Source organism: Sceloporus occidentalis, unplaced genomic scaffold, assembly GCF_023333645.1.
Source record: "Sceloporus occidentalis isolate IW3139 unplaced genomic scaffold, rSceOcc1.0.p SCAF_4, whole genome shotgun sequence".
In the NCBI taxonomy this organism is placed as follows: domain Eukaryota; kingdom Metazoa; phylum Chordata; class Lepidosauria; order Squamata; family Phrynosomatidae; genus Sceloporus; species Sceloporus occidentalis.
This window is the reverse complement of record NW_028316984.1, coordinates 100,664,541-100,682,184: the sequence shown is the minus strand read 5'-3', so window position 1 is coordinate 100,682,184 and position 17,644 is coordinate 100,664,541. Positions and strand designations below refer to the sequence as shown.

Sequence of the window (17,644 nt, the reverse complement as noted above, 5' to 3'; positions counted from 1 at the left end):
CAGGTTTCAGCAGTGGCCAGGAGTGCATTTACACAGCCATATCTAGAACACCAGGTGCACCTATTCCTTCAGAAGTCAGATCTGGCTATATGCCAGTCATACATGCCTTTATTGCATCCCATTTTGACTACTGTAAAACAATTTGCAAGGAAATGCCTTTGTAACTAGTTTGGAAACTTCAGTGGGTTCAAAATGCTGACTAGAGCCAGTTATAGGGATCATATATTTCCCTTGTTGAAATGGCTTCTCAACAAAATCAGCTGGCAGCATTATGGCATGGGGAGTGCCCTAAAAAGTAAGGACCAATTTCTACTTAATGTAATCTCTGCCATCTAAAATTAGTATACTTTATGTGTATTTCCCACTTACTATTGTGTGTGTGTGTGTGTGCGCGCGCACGTGCAGGTTATATCCTATCTGAGAAGCACAGCATATCCCCTTCGCTTAGGTATCCAGCCCATCCAGGTTTCTAAGGAGCAATTTACTGATAGGTTCATTTTTGTTTTATCTGGGTGTGAATGCTGAGAAATCTTCTGAAGACCTGGATTCTCTACAGATAGCTCAGTATTTGCTGGGTCTCTTTTGCTGGTCTCTACAGAATCCACAAGATGCACATCTCTATGTTACTCTGACATTTAAATGCGCACTTGTTCTTATACTACATTACAAATTTGTTCCTACTGAAAATTAAAATTGGCTCCAACTGTACTTGGATTTGCATACTTAGAACGCACACTGGTATCACCTGATGGCAACTTACTGGAGCAGCTCTTTACATAAAATTGAAGGAAGAAAAGATAGAAGGGACCATTCCAATGGTAGATGGAACAGAAATCTTTCTCCAGGAATTAATAAACAGAATAAAAATTAAGTAGTTTCCTGACCAACCTATCTATCTATCTATCTATCTATCTATCTATCTATCTATCTATCTATCTATCTATCTATCTATAAAAGCACGTACTCACAGTAGAGGAGTAAAAGAAAACCAAGTTCCATGTGCTATTGATGGCCCAAAAAAGCCCAGTGAGCTTTGTCCTTGTCACCAATTGGCCTTCTTCGGGGCCTATTAACAGAAACTTCTGGAGCTGCAATCTGCACTCTCAACAAAATGGTCACTCTGGGTATTAGAAGGAAGCTTCTAATAAAGTTTTTGGACCATCAACGGCATGTGGGACCTCATTTCCTTTTACTCTTCAACCTATTTCTTTGGCCTGAAACAGACAGGCTTAAAAAGCTGGCTTTTACATGACGCAGGCCCCCAATCTGCAAGAAAGCCACCCAGAAGCCGTGCCAGGGCTGCCTATGTCAACCCAAAAAATGAACAGATCTTTTCCATGTCTTGCTGCAGTCCATTTGCCGCCCCTTCCTGCCCGTTTGTTTCACCCTTTTGTCTCTGAAACAGTCATGTGATGGTGGAAATCTAATCAAAATACTAATTTTTTTTATCATAAAACAAGTTAATTTAAGGAAGATTACAAAAGCACACTTATTCCTATACAGCTACCCATGCCACTGAAAATCTTCCCAGGAAAATCAGTGCAGTCTTACTGTAGAAGATGAGATAGGGCATGAGGGACAACTCATGAAATCTGTGTGATCCTTTCTCCCTAGTGGCTCTATCCACCACTTTTTTCAGAAGGAGTTAGCTTTCTGTATGTTACCATAATATTTTTCTCAGAAGACAGAGGCTTGAATTCTATGAAAAATTTTCAAAGCTAAATTTACTGTCGCATTATAAGAACAGTTCAAGAGATGGTGAGTAGAAAGACAAGCAAAGTATCAATTGATAACTTTAAAAAAATAAAGTAGATATACCTAGCTTATTACTAACCTTTTTGTGTCTCCTTTCTGCACTTTCACCCAGTGTTCTATGTGAGCCATGTTGTTTTTCCTTTGTGTTTGCTTGTTATGAGTTGGTCTGGAAATAAATCCTCGTTTATACAAACTGACACCATTCTGCTCTACAGGGCCAGTACTTGCATTTAAGGAATTGGAAAGCATTCCATTCTTTTCAACAGGCTGAGCTGTTTGGGACCGAGACAAAGTTGACTCTGGATTTGATGTGCCAACTTCTAATAAACGTTTAGATTTCTCCCTTTTTGATTCCACAGTGTTCTTCCTGACAGTATAATGCTCATCCTCTCTTGATTTTTTAATCTCTTCATGCTTATCATATGCAGAGATTTCCGGTGATTTTCTATAATTTCCTCTTGCATCAACAGGCTCTGACTTTGCACAATCTTTGCAGGCATCCACATGATTGGCCTGGGGAACAGCTTGCTGATCTATTTTTCCTATTTCTCTGTGGAAAAAGCAAACACATATACTAAAATCTAAACTTTATTATGACTAGATAAAAATTAAGTGAAGGATTTTCATATATACTCAAAGTAGCCTGAGCTCTGGTATTCTGCTGAGGAAGGCAGTGGATGTCTTATCACAGGTGGCAGCACAGAAGGGATCTTTCCTGCAATTTTATTGTACCTATTTCCGTTGTACTTTACATTTCTTGTTGTATTTTAATCTGTTGCTGTTCCCTGCCTTCATCCATGCAGAGGGGTGGGTAAGAATAAATCATATTTATTATTATTCTTTTGAAAACAGTAATGCCAGTGTTGCAGTTATTGTGTTAGCCTAACCCAAGCCTAACACAATAACTGTAACACTGGCAATCATGCCCCAAACCATCTACCTGGTGGCAAATGCCACACCCACTACAATCAGCAATACTATTGATAACCCTGGCAGAGCATTCCTCATTGCTCATCCTGGAAGAGCATAATAAGAGGATGTGCTAAGTATTCTTTCTTTTGAGAATATTCAGCCTACCTATGAGAGGCAGGTGGAAATGGTTTTACTTCAGCTCTTTACTTTGTCCATTCTCATAGTTTCTATAAGTGGGGGAAAGATAGGCTGCACTTGTGCAATATTTATTTATTTCAAAGAATATTAATTTCCCTAGATAAACATTTATTTATTTATTTATTTATTATGATCAACTGATCAAACATTTCCCTAGATAAAAACTCATGCCTCCTTTAACAACAGATGCCCTTGAGATGCAAAATAATTTCCTTTATAGAAACTGGAGCTAATATTGTACAATAGGGATCTTTCATTTTCTGAGAGGTCATTTTAAGAACCAGAGTTTGTAGAAGAAAGGCAGTAAGGGCTAGGCAACATGTTTTACTTAATATGTTTATATATTGCCTTCTGGAGGAAAGAAAGCCCTCCCAAAATTACTTATAAGACCTGTAAAACAAATCAAAATACCACTAAAACCAATCAAGGCAAAACACATTCTGACATGCAACAACTAACTTACTGATTCACACATTTTTGTGTCATTTTGATTTCCTTCATACATATATTAGCACGACATGGAGTCTGGAATTTGTTCCATGGCCAACATAGATATTGCGGTATTTTGTATGCCTCACTCATAATGTCTATAAAAGACTAAGTAAAACAAAAATGTTTTTAAGGTCCACTTAAAGGTAATTACCAAAGAGGCTATGCATACTTCTCTGCGGAGGAAATTCCCTAGACAACTATTATAAAGTCTCCTGCTGCTTCCCCAATTGGCCATTTAGAGGCACAGAAAGCTTGTATCCTAAGCCAAATGTTCTTTCTGACTTCATATTTTTGAAAAAGTAAAGACTGTAGTCAGTCACAAAATGCACAGATCATGAACAGTAGTAATAATAAAGATGAGTAATATAAACATAAGGACTTTTCTGTTTAATAGCTAGAATAAAGTTAAATGTACTCTCTTGTACAGTCTGATGGCATTTATTTTAAGAGGTGGTGAAAATTTCACATAATGAATGAACAACTTTTATTTACAGCACATGTCCAGACACAATGGATCAACTTATTTATTTAGTTCTAAACATCAGCAATAAAAACTAAATAACTTCCCTTTCCTTCTCAAAACCTTCCTTTTCTTAAACATACAGGGTACCATCTACTTCAAATTAATCTAATAATATTTGAAAGAGAGTGAGAATGAGATTTCCAAGATTACATACTACACAAACATGCATGCACACGGCTTATGATTCAGACAAAATTTAGGTAAATCCCTCGACTTGCCTCTTTGGTGATGAACGTGTTTGCATAAGGGCAGCTTGATTCATAGCCCGGATCCAGCCATTCATATCTTCTTGAGTATCTGCACTAAAGTAGTATGTACGCATCCCTGAATGTTCTGCCTGAGAGCCAATAACAGAACTCTTATTACAGATATATGCCCTCATACCTGTATGGACAGCCTGAAAGAGCAAAGACAGAAGCATTAGATAATTTTAAAGGACAGAAAATAGCCCCTTCAAGCCCTTCCACTCTTATGAAAGTAGTGTAGTTATTTCTGAAATGCCACAAAATTGCTCAGTATTTCTAAATAATCAAATAATAGCCCCTGTAGAATCATAAAATCGTAGAGTTGGAAAGAGACCACAAGGGCCATCCAGTCCAACCCCCTGCCATGCAGGAAATCTCAATCATAGCATTCCCTGACAGATGGCCATCCAGCCTCTGTTTGAAGACCTCCAAAGAAGGAGACTCCACCACACTCCGAGGGAGTGTGTTCCACTGTCAAACAGCCCTTATTGCCAGGAAGTTCCTCCTAATGTTGAGGTGGAATCTCTTTTCCTGTAACTTGCATCCATTGCTCTGGGTCCTAGTCTCTGGAGCAGCAGAAAATAACTTAGCTCCCTCCTCAATATGACATCCCTTCAATTATTTAAACAGGGCTATCATATCACCTCTTAACCTTCTCTTCTCCAGGCTAAACATCCCCAGCTCCCTAAGCTGTTCCTCATAGGGCATGGTTTCCAGACCTTTCACCATTTTAGTGAATGTACCTAAAAAGAAAGTTGAAATACCTATAATACTGAACTGCAACAACCTAGCATTCTGCAGTTTTCTAATTGCATTTCTTGTACGGTAGGTTTCCATTTTAATTTAATTTCACTGTGACATCACTGCAGAATTAGGTGTTCCTCTTCTCTGCTGAATTTCATTTATTACAAACACTACCCTAAACAAGCAAACAGGTGTATTATTTGCTCATTTTTAATATATATTTATGATATAACATGTAGTTATATTTTATTGATCATTATATGATCAATACTAAGTAGTAAAGTAAGGTACGAGTCTTATTGCACCATCAGTTCCATTTTAAAATATCATTTTTAAACTAAGACAAACTTTCTATTTTTACTAGAAAACATATAGATCTTTTTAAAAATTTGTTGCAAAATTACAAGTGCCTGTTTAAAATTAGCATGAGTTAGAGCAGTGTTTCCCAAACAGTGTTTCCCAAACTTTGTTTTGGACTTCAACTCCCAAAAGCTCAGTTTGGCCAATAAGCAGAAATTCTGGGGGCTGAATTCCAAAATGTCTACAAGACCAAAGTATGGCAACCACTGTGTTAGAGTATATATTCAGTAACATGTGTTTAACAATGTCTATACATAATGGCCATTTTTGGGAACACATCTTGTACATTGCTACATATGCAACTATGTAAAAGATTTTTTTAAAAAAAGACAGGCACCATTATTTTGTAACTTTAGCATAAAGTACAATGTCCTGTTGTAGGGATTTACAAGTCATGCTGTCAGTAGACATAACATGCAAAGAAACACAGGCCAAAGAAGCAAACAGAATAATAAGGAGTAAAAATTGTAAGGAATCAGTACAACCAATTTATGCTGGCAACATGGCATGCTACAGCCTCATGGACACAGAAAAAGCTTATCCTAAAACCAAGACAAAAATCTTCTTCTTATAGAACTACATTACCAAGGCAATGAACAAACACATAATCCAGAGAACTTCAGCATCAAGGTATAATAGATACATAAATGTTAGTCTCTTATAGGCTGGCATCAGCAAATGTTCTGATATTAAGCATCCACAGTAAGATGCCATCCATAATCCTTTGTATTCCCAAAAGTAAAGAACTAATGGCAACAACAACACTCTTTCTATCACTGTTGGTATATCTCCCACATAAAAACTGCATATGCAATAGAATCCTGCATCATTCATTTAGGCCAGCTTGCGGGGAAACCAAAGCTAGTCAACAGAAATCCCCTAGTCATCCCTTCCCCTTAGAAGAGAGTCTAGCAGAAAGTATCAGCTGATATGTAGCAAATTTATCTCATCCCTTGCTTTCTTACCTGTCCTCTTTCTCCAGGTTAAATTACATATAATGCTAAATGGAGTTTTTAATCCATATCCAATAGGAAATTCAAGATGCACATGTGTGCATGTGTGGTGGTGGTGGTACACAGGGAATACAGTATGGTAGAAAAGTGTTAACACCCTCAGTCCACAGACTACAGTCTTAACAGTCCTGATCGTGACTACAGCTCTCAGCAGCTGGTTTCAACAGTTTAAAAATATGTGAAAGTCTAAATGTTCAGCATCTTTTTATATCTGTTTTTCTACTTATTTAGCCACTTCTGAAATCCCCTGGGACAGGGTGAATACCAGTATGTAGCATGAAAGATTCTGTGCACAGTGAGCAAACTGATCCTGCTCCCTGTTTAACAAGGAAGCTTCATACATAATGGACATTTGAAGGAATGTCTGCATACTGCCATAAGCCATGAGTGCATGACACTCCCCCAGGCATCCACTTATGATTTCAAAAACTACTAGTTCTGCAGGAAACAGCTTGAGTATTCAGGCAAATTGTAATGTATTAAGCAACTACACTTATGAAAAGAGGGCCAACTTTTTATGGACATATGACTAATATGGTCTCATCCTAAATGCTCAGCATAGGATTCATCCAACAGTATTTCTCAAAGTGTGGAGGTCTTAAATAGTTTTGTGATTGTCCTATTTTCTCTTTTGTCAGCTCAATCTACAGTGTGCCTGCGTCATATGCAGGCGCCTTTTACGCGACTTTGAGCTTACGCTGAAAGCCATGTGACAGAAATAGAATGGTGTGCATGCCCGTGGCATACGCACCACACCGCATGCACGAGCCCCATTATTTTCAATGGAGCTTGAGCATACATGCTATTTGCTTTACGTGGGGGGATCTCCATGTAAAGCAAGGTTGCACTGTATTACCACAGAAATTGGCATCTGAGGCTCGAAACAGACAGGCCAAATAAAGCGGCTTCCTATGGCTTCAGGGCTGTGGGATCTACATGATGCACACCCATGAAGTGGCTGGAGGCCACATGGAGGTCATACTGTGCTGGCAAGAGCCGGCTCAAAAAGGAGTGGATTAAACCCACTCCTGCCAGCAGTCTGCTTTAGGAGCGGGCCATGCGGTCACTGCGGTCCTGGCACAATTGGCACCACAGTGGCTAGAGGCTGCTCCTTCCAGGCCATCTGCTTTAGTTCTGAGTCATGTCTGAAAGAATGGCATTTTCCTACTTTTGTTGTATTTAGTAATTTTATTTAATTCAATAAAAGACGAGGTGACAGATCTTGAGTTATTGTATTTTTCCTTTAAGCCACAAGAGCAGGAAAACAGGGAAGAATTAGGCTGTGCTATGAAACTGAAGGATTCTCAGGATGAACAAACATTTTCTAGTGGCACAAACAGAGGTAACATATCCAGTGAAGTGCTTCAAAATATGTCAGTCAGAATGGTGTCTACCATCATCAGAACAAAGTCAGAAGGGGGACAAAACAGAGGCCATATAATATGAGCAAAACTGTCACAGCATTCAGTCAGCTACAAGAACTCTGTTTTGTGGGAATTAGGCTCCATTTCTTAAGCATATTTAAATAATCAAGTCACAAAAGAGAGAGAGGGAAATAATACTACAGTACATCCGAACTGTATATGCCTGCATTTCTGAACATGCAGAAAGAAACACATATATGACATATTCTGATGCAATACTAAAACATATTTTTAGTGTTGTATTCATGAAATGGAGCAAGCCTTCAGCTTACATCCTATCTTCTATCATTTACCAGATTAGATCAGAACTTTGCATTTTCTGTACTAAATTAATCAGAGATTTCCATTAGGTCCAATTATGAGCAGGAAAAGAAAGCAGTAAATAAATGTTCATAATTTGTTTGACAGAAATACAGATTTTAGGACTGCAGTCAGCTTCTACCTCAACAGGTTCTATGAAAGAAATGAAAACCATAGACTAGCTTTATTTTTAACAGTGGTAGGTTCTGCACAGTTACATAATATAGGCAATATTCTATGAAGGGATATAAAAACGCATGAAGGAAATTTCAAAAGCAGTAATGAAGGCAAGAAAATATAGCATTACTAGTTTAAAAATTCATAGTTAATTAAAACAAATGGAAGGAGTTTTAGTAAGGATAATGAAAATATTAATGTGACTGGAAAAGGTTAGAATTAAATGTTGTCAGCAGTACCAATACTCAAAGGGAAAGTTAAAATTTAAAATATATAATAAACTTTAACAGTATTTTTAAAAATGTAAATATAAGAAAGAAATATAAAAAATGAAACAAAATGTCATGAGCAGAATATATAAACAACCTACATTTTCATGCGGTCATACTTGTGTGTTATAACTGTAAAATGACCTTTAATGTCTGGGTTCATTTACTGCTGACTATTGGGGAGACAACTTGCTTGCTAAACTTTCAATCTAAGTAGCAATGCATACAATTCCTGTGCAGTCTGTATCGACTCCAGTTAGTATAGAGCAGTCTACTTCCTGTCAGAGGATTAAACCAAAGGATAACTTACAATTCTTGCTGGCTCCAAAAGCACAATGACAGTTTTGACAGCACAAAATCTATCTAATCTTGTGTGAAACATTGCATAGCAGTTCAAAGACATGTAATACTCAAATTGCTGAGTATTATCAGACTACTAATGCCTCATAAAAACAACCCTCAATTCATCTATAAACATACCAACTTTTTTTCAGAACTGACTCTTTTCTCAGAATTGTTACACATAGTATTTTGTGAACTGCTCAACTCATCACTTTTTTTTGAAGAGCAGAATTGAAACTGTCTGAGTATGCTATAATCTTGTGTAAATGAATCTCTTTCTAAATTCAATATATGGGGGACTATAAAACTCTAGGAGAACCGGCTCTGCCATGGAAACCCACTAAGTGACCTTGGGCAAGTCACACTCTCTCATTCTCAGAGGATAGCAAGGAGAAATTCCCTCTTAACAAATTATGTCAAGAAAATCACTGTGATAGATTGTCCTTAGGGCCATCATAAGTCAGAAATGAAGGAACACAACAACAACACTTCTTAGCAGGGGGCCAAATTACCCTAAAGGCATTAGATACCTTCTGATCTTGGAAGATAAGCACAGTTAGCCCTGGTTAGTACTTGGATGGGAGACTGTCAATGAATACCAGATACTGGCAAAACCAACTCTGATTATTCCTTGCCTAAGAAAACCCTGTGAAAAATATGGAGTCATCTTAACAGATGGGGGCAGTGACACATTCTTAGCCAAGAATAGCTACTGTTAATCCACCCTTATTATCTTTTTGTTTTAAAAAGTTACAATTTATTTTTAAACTGATAAATTATGCTGTCGAAAGTTTTATTTTAACATGAACATGCTACATCAATAATAAAAACTGAGGCATAAATTGAAAGTGACACTTAGGCAAGGAATAATCAGAGTTGGTTTTGTACATGAATTTTCCACCCCTTCCTGACTCTCCTGTTGGTACCAAAAACAAGGAGAGCAGTTCTGCCACCACCACTACCCCACAGAGGATGTTTTTGGTCTCACAATGGACTGGAGGAAAAAAAGATGGACCATCCCCTCCCATTTGTGTTGCAAAAGCCACTTCCACAAGTGCAACAGCAGCACTAAATATAGCTATGTGAGATTTCCCCCCCACCCCCATGTAGTATGGGTTACAATCTCAGAAGCAAGTACTGCACATTGTTTGATTATGCAGTAAAAATGGCAGCAGGCAGAACACTGCACACATCCACATTCAGCAACTAAGGAAAACATGTTTACAGTATTTGAAAAAGCAGCGAATGCAGTGCAGAAAACCCTTGCTACTGGAAGGTTTGTTTCTAGTATATATAACTGACTGAACTAAACAGTGCTGTCCAAATGTGTACCAGTTATCTCTTAGCAGCACACCAAACAAGTAACTCAAATATGTGTGAAGTGTGGGGACAATCAGTAACAGGAAAACATAGATGGGTTTTGTGAGATCTTAAATTATGACTAAGTATTTCTAAAGTACAACAAAGTATAAAACATTTCTGAGGGACAACACAAACACATTCACAACAGGGATGAAAAAAGTAATTTGGTACCTATTCATGCATTCAGATGCCCTTATGCTGGAAAGAGGGAGGATAGGCAGGCTCTCTCCCGTATTGCACAGAAGAAGAAATGGAGAACAAACCCCAAGGGTATACCAATAAGAACAAAACAAGGACAAAAAAAGTGAGCAAAGTAAATTAACAGGAATCCTAAAGAATTCATAGAAAGTCAACATAATGAAATAAGTATTATCTTGAAAAGCAGACATCATTACCTATTTTCACAAAATGCTCACATACATAGTCAGCTCTTCAGGATAGAGGTCCAACCACTTTATTCCACGTGTAGTGTGCTGACTTTTTTGAAGTCAGAAAGCAACAGGGATTGTAAATAAAATCAAGTTGGTAATAGCAAACAAATTATCAAGAATTGGTTGAACAAACTTACTTCTGCCTGTAGTAGATCTAAAAGTGTGGAGTAATTGTTAGTAATTGTGTCTTCCAGATTTCTTCATAAAACTACCAAATCAACTAATTTAGGTAAGTGCTCACAAGGCAAGGAAAACGTGAAATACAGTATTTGATTTTCTCATGTTAGATCTCTGCAACCCAACTATGATGGAGCATTTTAGCTTTTACAGTTCAAATTTTAAGGTTGATGAGCAGAGACAAGTCAAGAAGCTTTGGGTCCTATTGATATATGTAAAAGTAAAAGCATCTAGTCAGGCAAGAAACTGATTCTAGAATAAATAAGTGCAAAATTTTCTAAATATCCTAGAATATGTCAAATATTCTAGTCTGGCAAATTTTATTTATAGGTTGCAGTTCTATACACTCTTAATGGGGAGTACGTCCAGCTAGACATAACAGGGCTTGCTTCTGATTAAGGATAGGATTCCACTGGTAAAATTATGTAATAATGATCTCTGTACTGGAACATTATATTTTCATCTTAGTTTAATTCATAAGCAAAGTTATTCACTTTATAACACAATATTTATGTATTTATGACACAACAAACATTTTGGAAAAGAAGCCACACAAATTTACATCAACAATGCACACTGAGATGGAGGAAGGTTAGATCTTGAATAATTTTACAGTGCAAGTCCACTATTATGAAATCTTTTAAAGAAGAATACATACAAATATTTCCTAAGAACACACAATAGAGAAAATATGTTTATTTCTCTTCAAAATGTATGTTTGTGACTGGAGCCATATTAAAAAGAGCTTAATAAAAATGCTTAATCAAAATGGCAATATTAAATCCAAAGGTTGCATTTGGCTGCATATGTATTAATTTGAAACACTTAAAATGAAATACTTATGAGCCTAGACTTTAGGAAAAGAAATGAGAAAGATACTGCAAAAAAGATAAACAATCAGACAGTTTGCCATTGAGGACCAATTCAGCTATTATATTTTCCACTTAGGGAAAAGCTGAAAGATAGAGATAAAACCAATAGGTTTTTCTTTCTATTATAATTTCTTGCTATGAAAAGAAAATATAATGCATGCATATATCTTTATAGGCAAACAGTCTGGGAAAGTAATCCACCTATCACATTTTTTCTTTACAGGATCATCCTCAAGAGTGTACGAAAACATGGACTATATTATTTACTGTTCCAACTAATAATACGTTTCAGAATTCCAACATTTAATTTAATAAATATTTGACATGGAAAAAATGATACCATATACATGTATGTATTATTGGCAATAGATTAAAATATTTGTAAAGGCATTATGCTTTCTTGGATATACAGGCATGGGAATCACTCCATCACAGTATAACATACACTGGCTAGTGTCCAATATGATGGTCCCACTAAACCAAATATTATCAGTGGAAATGAGAAGGAAGCAGTCCCCCACCCATTGCAGCCTCTCCCACACACAGTTCCAAAACATCCTCCAGAAGCTTGTGAAACTCCCTGTAGCTGGTTTTACCATGATGTGAAGTTCTGCAAGGGAATACGGGGGAAATAGGTAAAAAGATCTGGCATGCTAGTAGTCAGGCCCCAGCATGATAGCCACAGTCCTGATGCAAGACCTGTGGTAATTAGGCAATTTGCTTGTGAGTTCATGACTTTCTCTGCTCTTGTTGAGGAATCATTCCCTTCCTTTCACTTTTGGTGATTTTGTGATTTAGCATTATGTGAACACCAGTATTGTGCGTAAATATAGCACCAAACCAGTTTGTAATCTGTGGGTTTGAAATGTCATTGGAGCTATGTTTTTACATTAACACAGGTGTAGACTGCATGTTCACCACATTAGCTCCTAAATGAAAAAGGAGGAAACATCTAAATGAGAAGTGATGTACAGGCAGCTAGGGGACAATCTTAATCACCTAATTCTGCACATGGTTAAAATCTAAATTCATCCTCAATGTAACAAATAATGTTACCATGACAGTCTGAAACACCAAGTACATTCTGCATGTAGACTGTTTTAAATAACTGTTCATTCTACACAGGGTCAAGCATTTCTATTAAACTCTTCTCATTTTAAAGGTGGAGCAATTGGCAAATGTCTAGTTCTGTCACTGTTATCAGATCTCACTTGATAGTTGACTGAATTGCATCCACCTTCTTTCTTTCTATTTTTCTTAGAAATGTTTCTATATTTCTCTCTATATTTCTTTCTTAAATATATTTCTAACCAAAACAGTATAAATGTGATACAATACTATGCAAATATTGTACATGGGACCGGAAACAAAATGTTGCATTTTGGAGTCTCTCAGCTTTCCCTGCCATCTTCCAGAATATGCTATCCTTGCCCTAGCTTCTCCATTCCTCCCTCTTCAACCAGTTGGTACTGCATGTCCATGGGGAATGCTCAGTCCTCTTGAGGCTATTCTGGTCTTCCAAACCTTTAAAGTATGGGGGTTTCCCTCCCCATACTTCTGAAGACCTTTGGATTTGCACAGGGACTGCCACCTGAAGAATTCTGATTGCTATTACCTTTGAAAAAGTATAACTAACTAGTATTTTAAGCTACAGTTTGAAAATCTGGAGGTAACTCATCCAGACAGAAGCCGGAAAGGAAGGCAGTACACAGTATATATACAGTACACAACTAAACTTGACTGTACATAATCCTTTTTATTAACATGGGCTAGTATTACTGAGCTTGATCCCAAAGTTCTCCATCAGTATTTATCTAATCAAAGGGGTCCTTCCATATGAGGAATTTAGACTAGTTTTATTGTATCCAACCCACTGTTATAGAGCTTATTTCTTCCATATACAAGTTTCATTATAAACACAAACACATACAAATCTGCACTAATTCTTGTTACTGTTTCCAGTTGGATTAAAGAACAGAGCTTAATACTAATGAGTGATAGAACTGTGGTCTGGTTCTATCTTTACACTTTCAATCAACCTCAAAGAATATGGCATTGAGTAAACTCTTTGTAAAATATTATTTGGGAAGTCCCACAAAATTTAATGCTTTCCCCTCTCCTTCATAGTGATATACAACTTTTCACTGAAGTGAAGATGTTAGACATCCTACATATAAATCTGGTATCAAAGACCTGTTGAATTATTTAAGAAGAAGAAACTCTTGGAACAGCATCAGTTCAATATCTCTATTAATTCTCTTATTGCATCTATATTTACCAAATATGAAGCCCCAATATAGATTTTAAAAAAATAGTCTTGACTTAGGTGACTGAGGATATGATACAGATGTATTCATTCACCTTTTAAGGAGTTCCACATATTGTTTATAAATCTAACCTCCCACACATATATGTATATAAAGGGGCTCGACAGATGGGCAGAAACACAGTGTGGCCTGTGCATGGCAGAAAAAGAAGCCCCCAAAAGGGGCTTCTTTTTGCGCCGCAGAATGGGTGCCATTGGCTCACTCGCGCACCATGACACCCCTTGTGTGCCGTGCCATTTGGGTGCTATGCACGGCGGACATCATCATCGCGCGTCCCATGTAAATGGCAGCACACCAAGATGGCGCCTGCAGCGCGTGGTAGAGCTTGAGAGCATGCGGATGCTCTGAACTGCCAAGCCCTACATTTGGCCCCTGGCCGGTGCAAAACTCCGGTCTGTACTGGGCCAAAGTTTACTAAACGATGCTATCTCCAATAGGTGCTTAAATAGAAAACCATAATCAGGCATAATTTCTCATTGAAGCATTTTCTGCACGTAGAAGATAAATGAGCACACTTCTAATCTTTGCCACTGTCTGTCAATGAAGCACCATTTAACAGTAAAAACAGTCCCAGTCTATTAGAGCATTGCCTACTGAAACAACCCTTCCTTTTTTTTTTACTTAAAATGAAGTAAATATATTGCACTTTGCTATTATCTATTTTTTAATAATTAAGGATTTCATTCATACAGAGTACTTATGAAAGCCAGCATTAGATGTTTTAGAGTATACATGCAAATATCAAATATCAGTACACTGCAACAGCAAGCTCTAAATTCTACATGATTGCCCCAAAGTAGTCAAGTGCTGGTATTTTTAAACATCAAGGAATGAGTTTCAAATCATATCTCCAGGTGTGAATGGAAAACAGTTTTGCATAGACATGGGGAAACAGCCTTATATATCTTATGAGCTGAAATTCACAAAGACTCCTCCTGATCATAGCGCAGAGGTGTTGCATGGTGTAGACCCTGTTACTTGAATGGAGAGCTTTGTTGCCGCCTTGTGTGAACACAGGAATCCAGCAGTGCTACCATTTTTGTGCCAGTATTTTTTTTTAAAAAAATCTAGTTTAAAAATCAAAATATGCAATTTAAACTTTAAATAAGATTTAGTTCAAAGTTGCCACTCCTTCAGTTGGTTCCATGACCAACGTTTCTGGGGTATAGCCCAGGAAGCAGTTGTCATAATTAAAAACTACAAAATACATCATCCTGCAATATCTTTTGTGCACTCATACAATGCGCACACACAGTGGGACTTTGAAGATTTCCCTTTTAAACTTCAGCTTTTCACATTGTCACTCAATGAGGCTCCACCTAATTTTCCAGAGCAGCTTTGTAAGGAGGATATGGTACAAAGGAATTTAGACATGTGTACATCCCTTAACAAAGGGATTTAGATATGTATACAGAAGTTTCTATGCATGGCTCTTTGGGTTCCTTGCATATGCATGAAATATACACTAAGAAATAAGATGATAGTTTGTTGCTTAAAATAAATCAGAAGCTTTGCCATCAATAAATTTACCTTAAATGAGTACTTGCGATTTATATGATCTTCAGGTCCCACTGGTGATATTACATAGCTAGGCAATGGTATACTTCCAAGAACAGATTCTTCTCTGCTGTCTTTTTAATGAAAAAAAAAAAGTCAAATTAATTTCCATACTTAAACCAGAACACTAAGGGTGTAGCCAACCTTCAGAATTAAAACAGTTTGACACCACTTTAATGACCATGAATCTATAATACAGAATCCTGGGATTTGTTGTTTGGCAAGGCACTAGGAGTTCTCTGACAGACCAGGCTGAATAACTCACCAAACTACAAATCCCAAGATTCTGTAGGATAGAGTCATGACAGCTGAAGTAGCATCAAACTGTTTTAATTCTGTAGTGTAGATACACCCCAAAAAACACTGACCACATTTAATGTGCGTTGTCTGCTGTGACATCATCCAGCTGTACCCAGTTAAAGACTTGTTTACTTCTGTCAGCACTGGGGCAATAACAATACATAATGACATATCTATAAGAGCTAATAACTGTGCCACTAGTCCCAGGTATCACATGGCATTTCAGATAAAAGGTGATATAAAGGTGGGGAAGAACCATAGTTTGGGTTCAGTGCCTGACATCACCAGTAAAAGGATCAGTCAGATAAGACAAAACAGACAAGAATCTAGTCAAGATATAATGCAGTTTCCTATTTCAGTCCACATTGCTGCTAAATAAAGTATTTATTTATTTATCCCTGCCTTTCTTGCCCAAAGAATTATAGGGGTAATAATAAAATACACATTAAATGTGTTAAATACAAAATCAAAAATCAAACATTACACAAAAAGTAAGTTTAAAAACACAATTTAAAATGCAAATACAAAAGACACAACTAGAACCCAAATGGACAGTTCTCCTTCATTTTCAGCACTATACATGGCAAAAGGCTGCACAAATAAAAATATCTTTGGCTGCTGAAAGAAGGAGAACAAAGATGGAAGCCATGGCAGGCAATTCCAGAGTTTGGGAATGGCTATCAGGATAAACATCTCTTCTCATATACACCAAAATGTGTCTCTGATAGTGGTGGGGCCAAAGGTCTCCTCTGAAGATCTTAAAAACCCAGACAGCATCATAGAGAACAAGGCAGTATTTCAAACAGCATGATCCCAGGATATACAGTGTTTATAGGTCATAACCAGCACTTCAAATTGTACCTAGAAACAGATGACACCCTGCACTGAACTTTAAAGGGTTCAATGCATCCAGGAGAATATTAGCAACCAACACCTCTTTCCTGAATATTAGCTAGTGAATCTGTCTTAACAAACAATTTATACATGCCCTCTAACTTACCCCAGTCAATTGTGCGGCTACAGCATTTGTGACCAGCTAGAGCACTGTTCCCTAAACTGTGCCCTTCAAGAGATTTTGGACTTCAGCTCCCAAAAGTCTCACCTATGTCAGCCAATAATCTGGAATTCTGAAGTCCAAAATCCCTTAAGAGCGCAGTTTATTTATTATTTACAGTATTTATACCCCGCCCTTCAGCCCTAAAGGCATGCAGTTTAGTGACCATTGAGCTAGAGATTTCAAAATTTCCAGCAACAATATTATGCAGAGTGCATTATAGGAATCCATTTCTTTGACTAAAGGATAGGCTGCTACACTTTCAAGTTATTTCCAAGGACATAGGAAGAGTTATGCTGGTAGAGCCCTAGTGGCACAGTGGTTAAGTGCCTGTACTACAGCCATTCACTCACAAACCACAAGGTTGTGAGTTCAACCACAGCCAGGGGCTCAGGGTCAACTCAACCTTGTATCCTTCCGAGACAGCTAAAATGAGTACTCAGCTTGTCAGGGGCAACTGGATTACACATTGTAAACTGAGCCGAAGCCAGTCTTTTCAGAGCCGCCTTTGTAACTGCCTTCTTTGGGGCTTTGTGGGTGGGGGAGCTAGTTCCTTCTTCCAAGACTAACAGCTCAAAATATGCACTCCAGAGGCAGGATGTCTCTGGTGAGAAACATTGTTTGTCTAGTTCAGGGGTCGGCAACCCCCGGCCCGCGGGCCTGATCCGTCCCGCAGAGGCGGCAGGACCAGCCCCTGCTCGCTCCTGCTGCCGCCGATTGCCGCCGCTCCGGGTGCCATTTTGTTCTTCAAAATGGCGGCGAAGTCTTGCGCGACCCACCGCCATTTTGAAGAACAAAATGGCAGCGCCC

General features: G+C 37.8%; 1 protein-coding gene across 9 annotated transcripts in view; it reads right to left on the bottom strand.

The window, feature by feature from the left end:
* Nucleotides 1-17,644, bottom strand: part of PLEKHA7 (pleckstrin homology domain containing A7) — a 227,503-nt gene that overhangs the window by 53,584 nt on the left and 156,275 nt on the right. For all 9 annotated transcript variants that reach the window (XM_089521073.1, XM_089521075.1, XM_089521074.1 and 6 more), the window contains 3 exons: nt 15,454-15,554; nt 4,099-4,277; nt 1,835-2,305 (listed from right to left, as the gene is read on the bottom strand). In XM_089521073.1, coding sequence (XP_089377199.1) covers nt 1,835-2,305; nt 4,099-4,277; nt 15,454-15,554 — 751 coding nt within the window. The remainder of the gene's footprint in view (nt 1-1,834; nt 2,306-4,098; nt 4,278-15,453; nt 15,555-17,644) is intronic.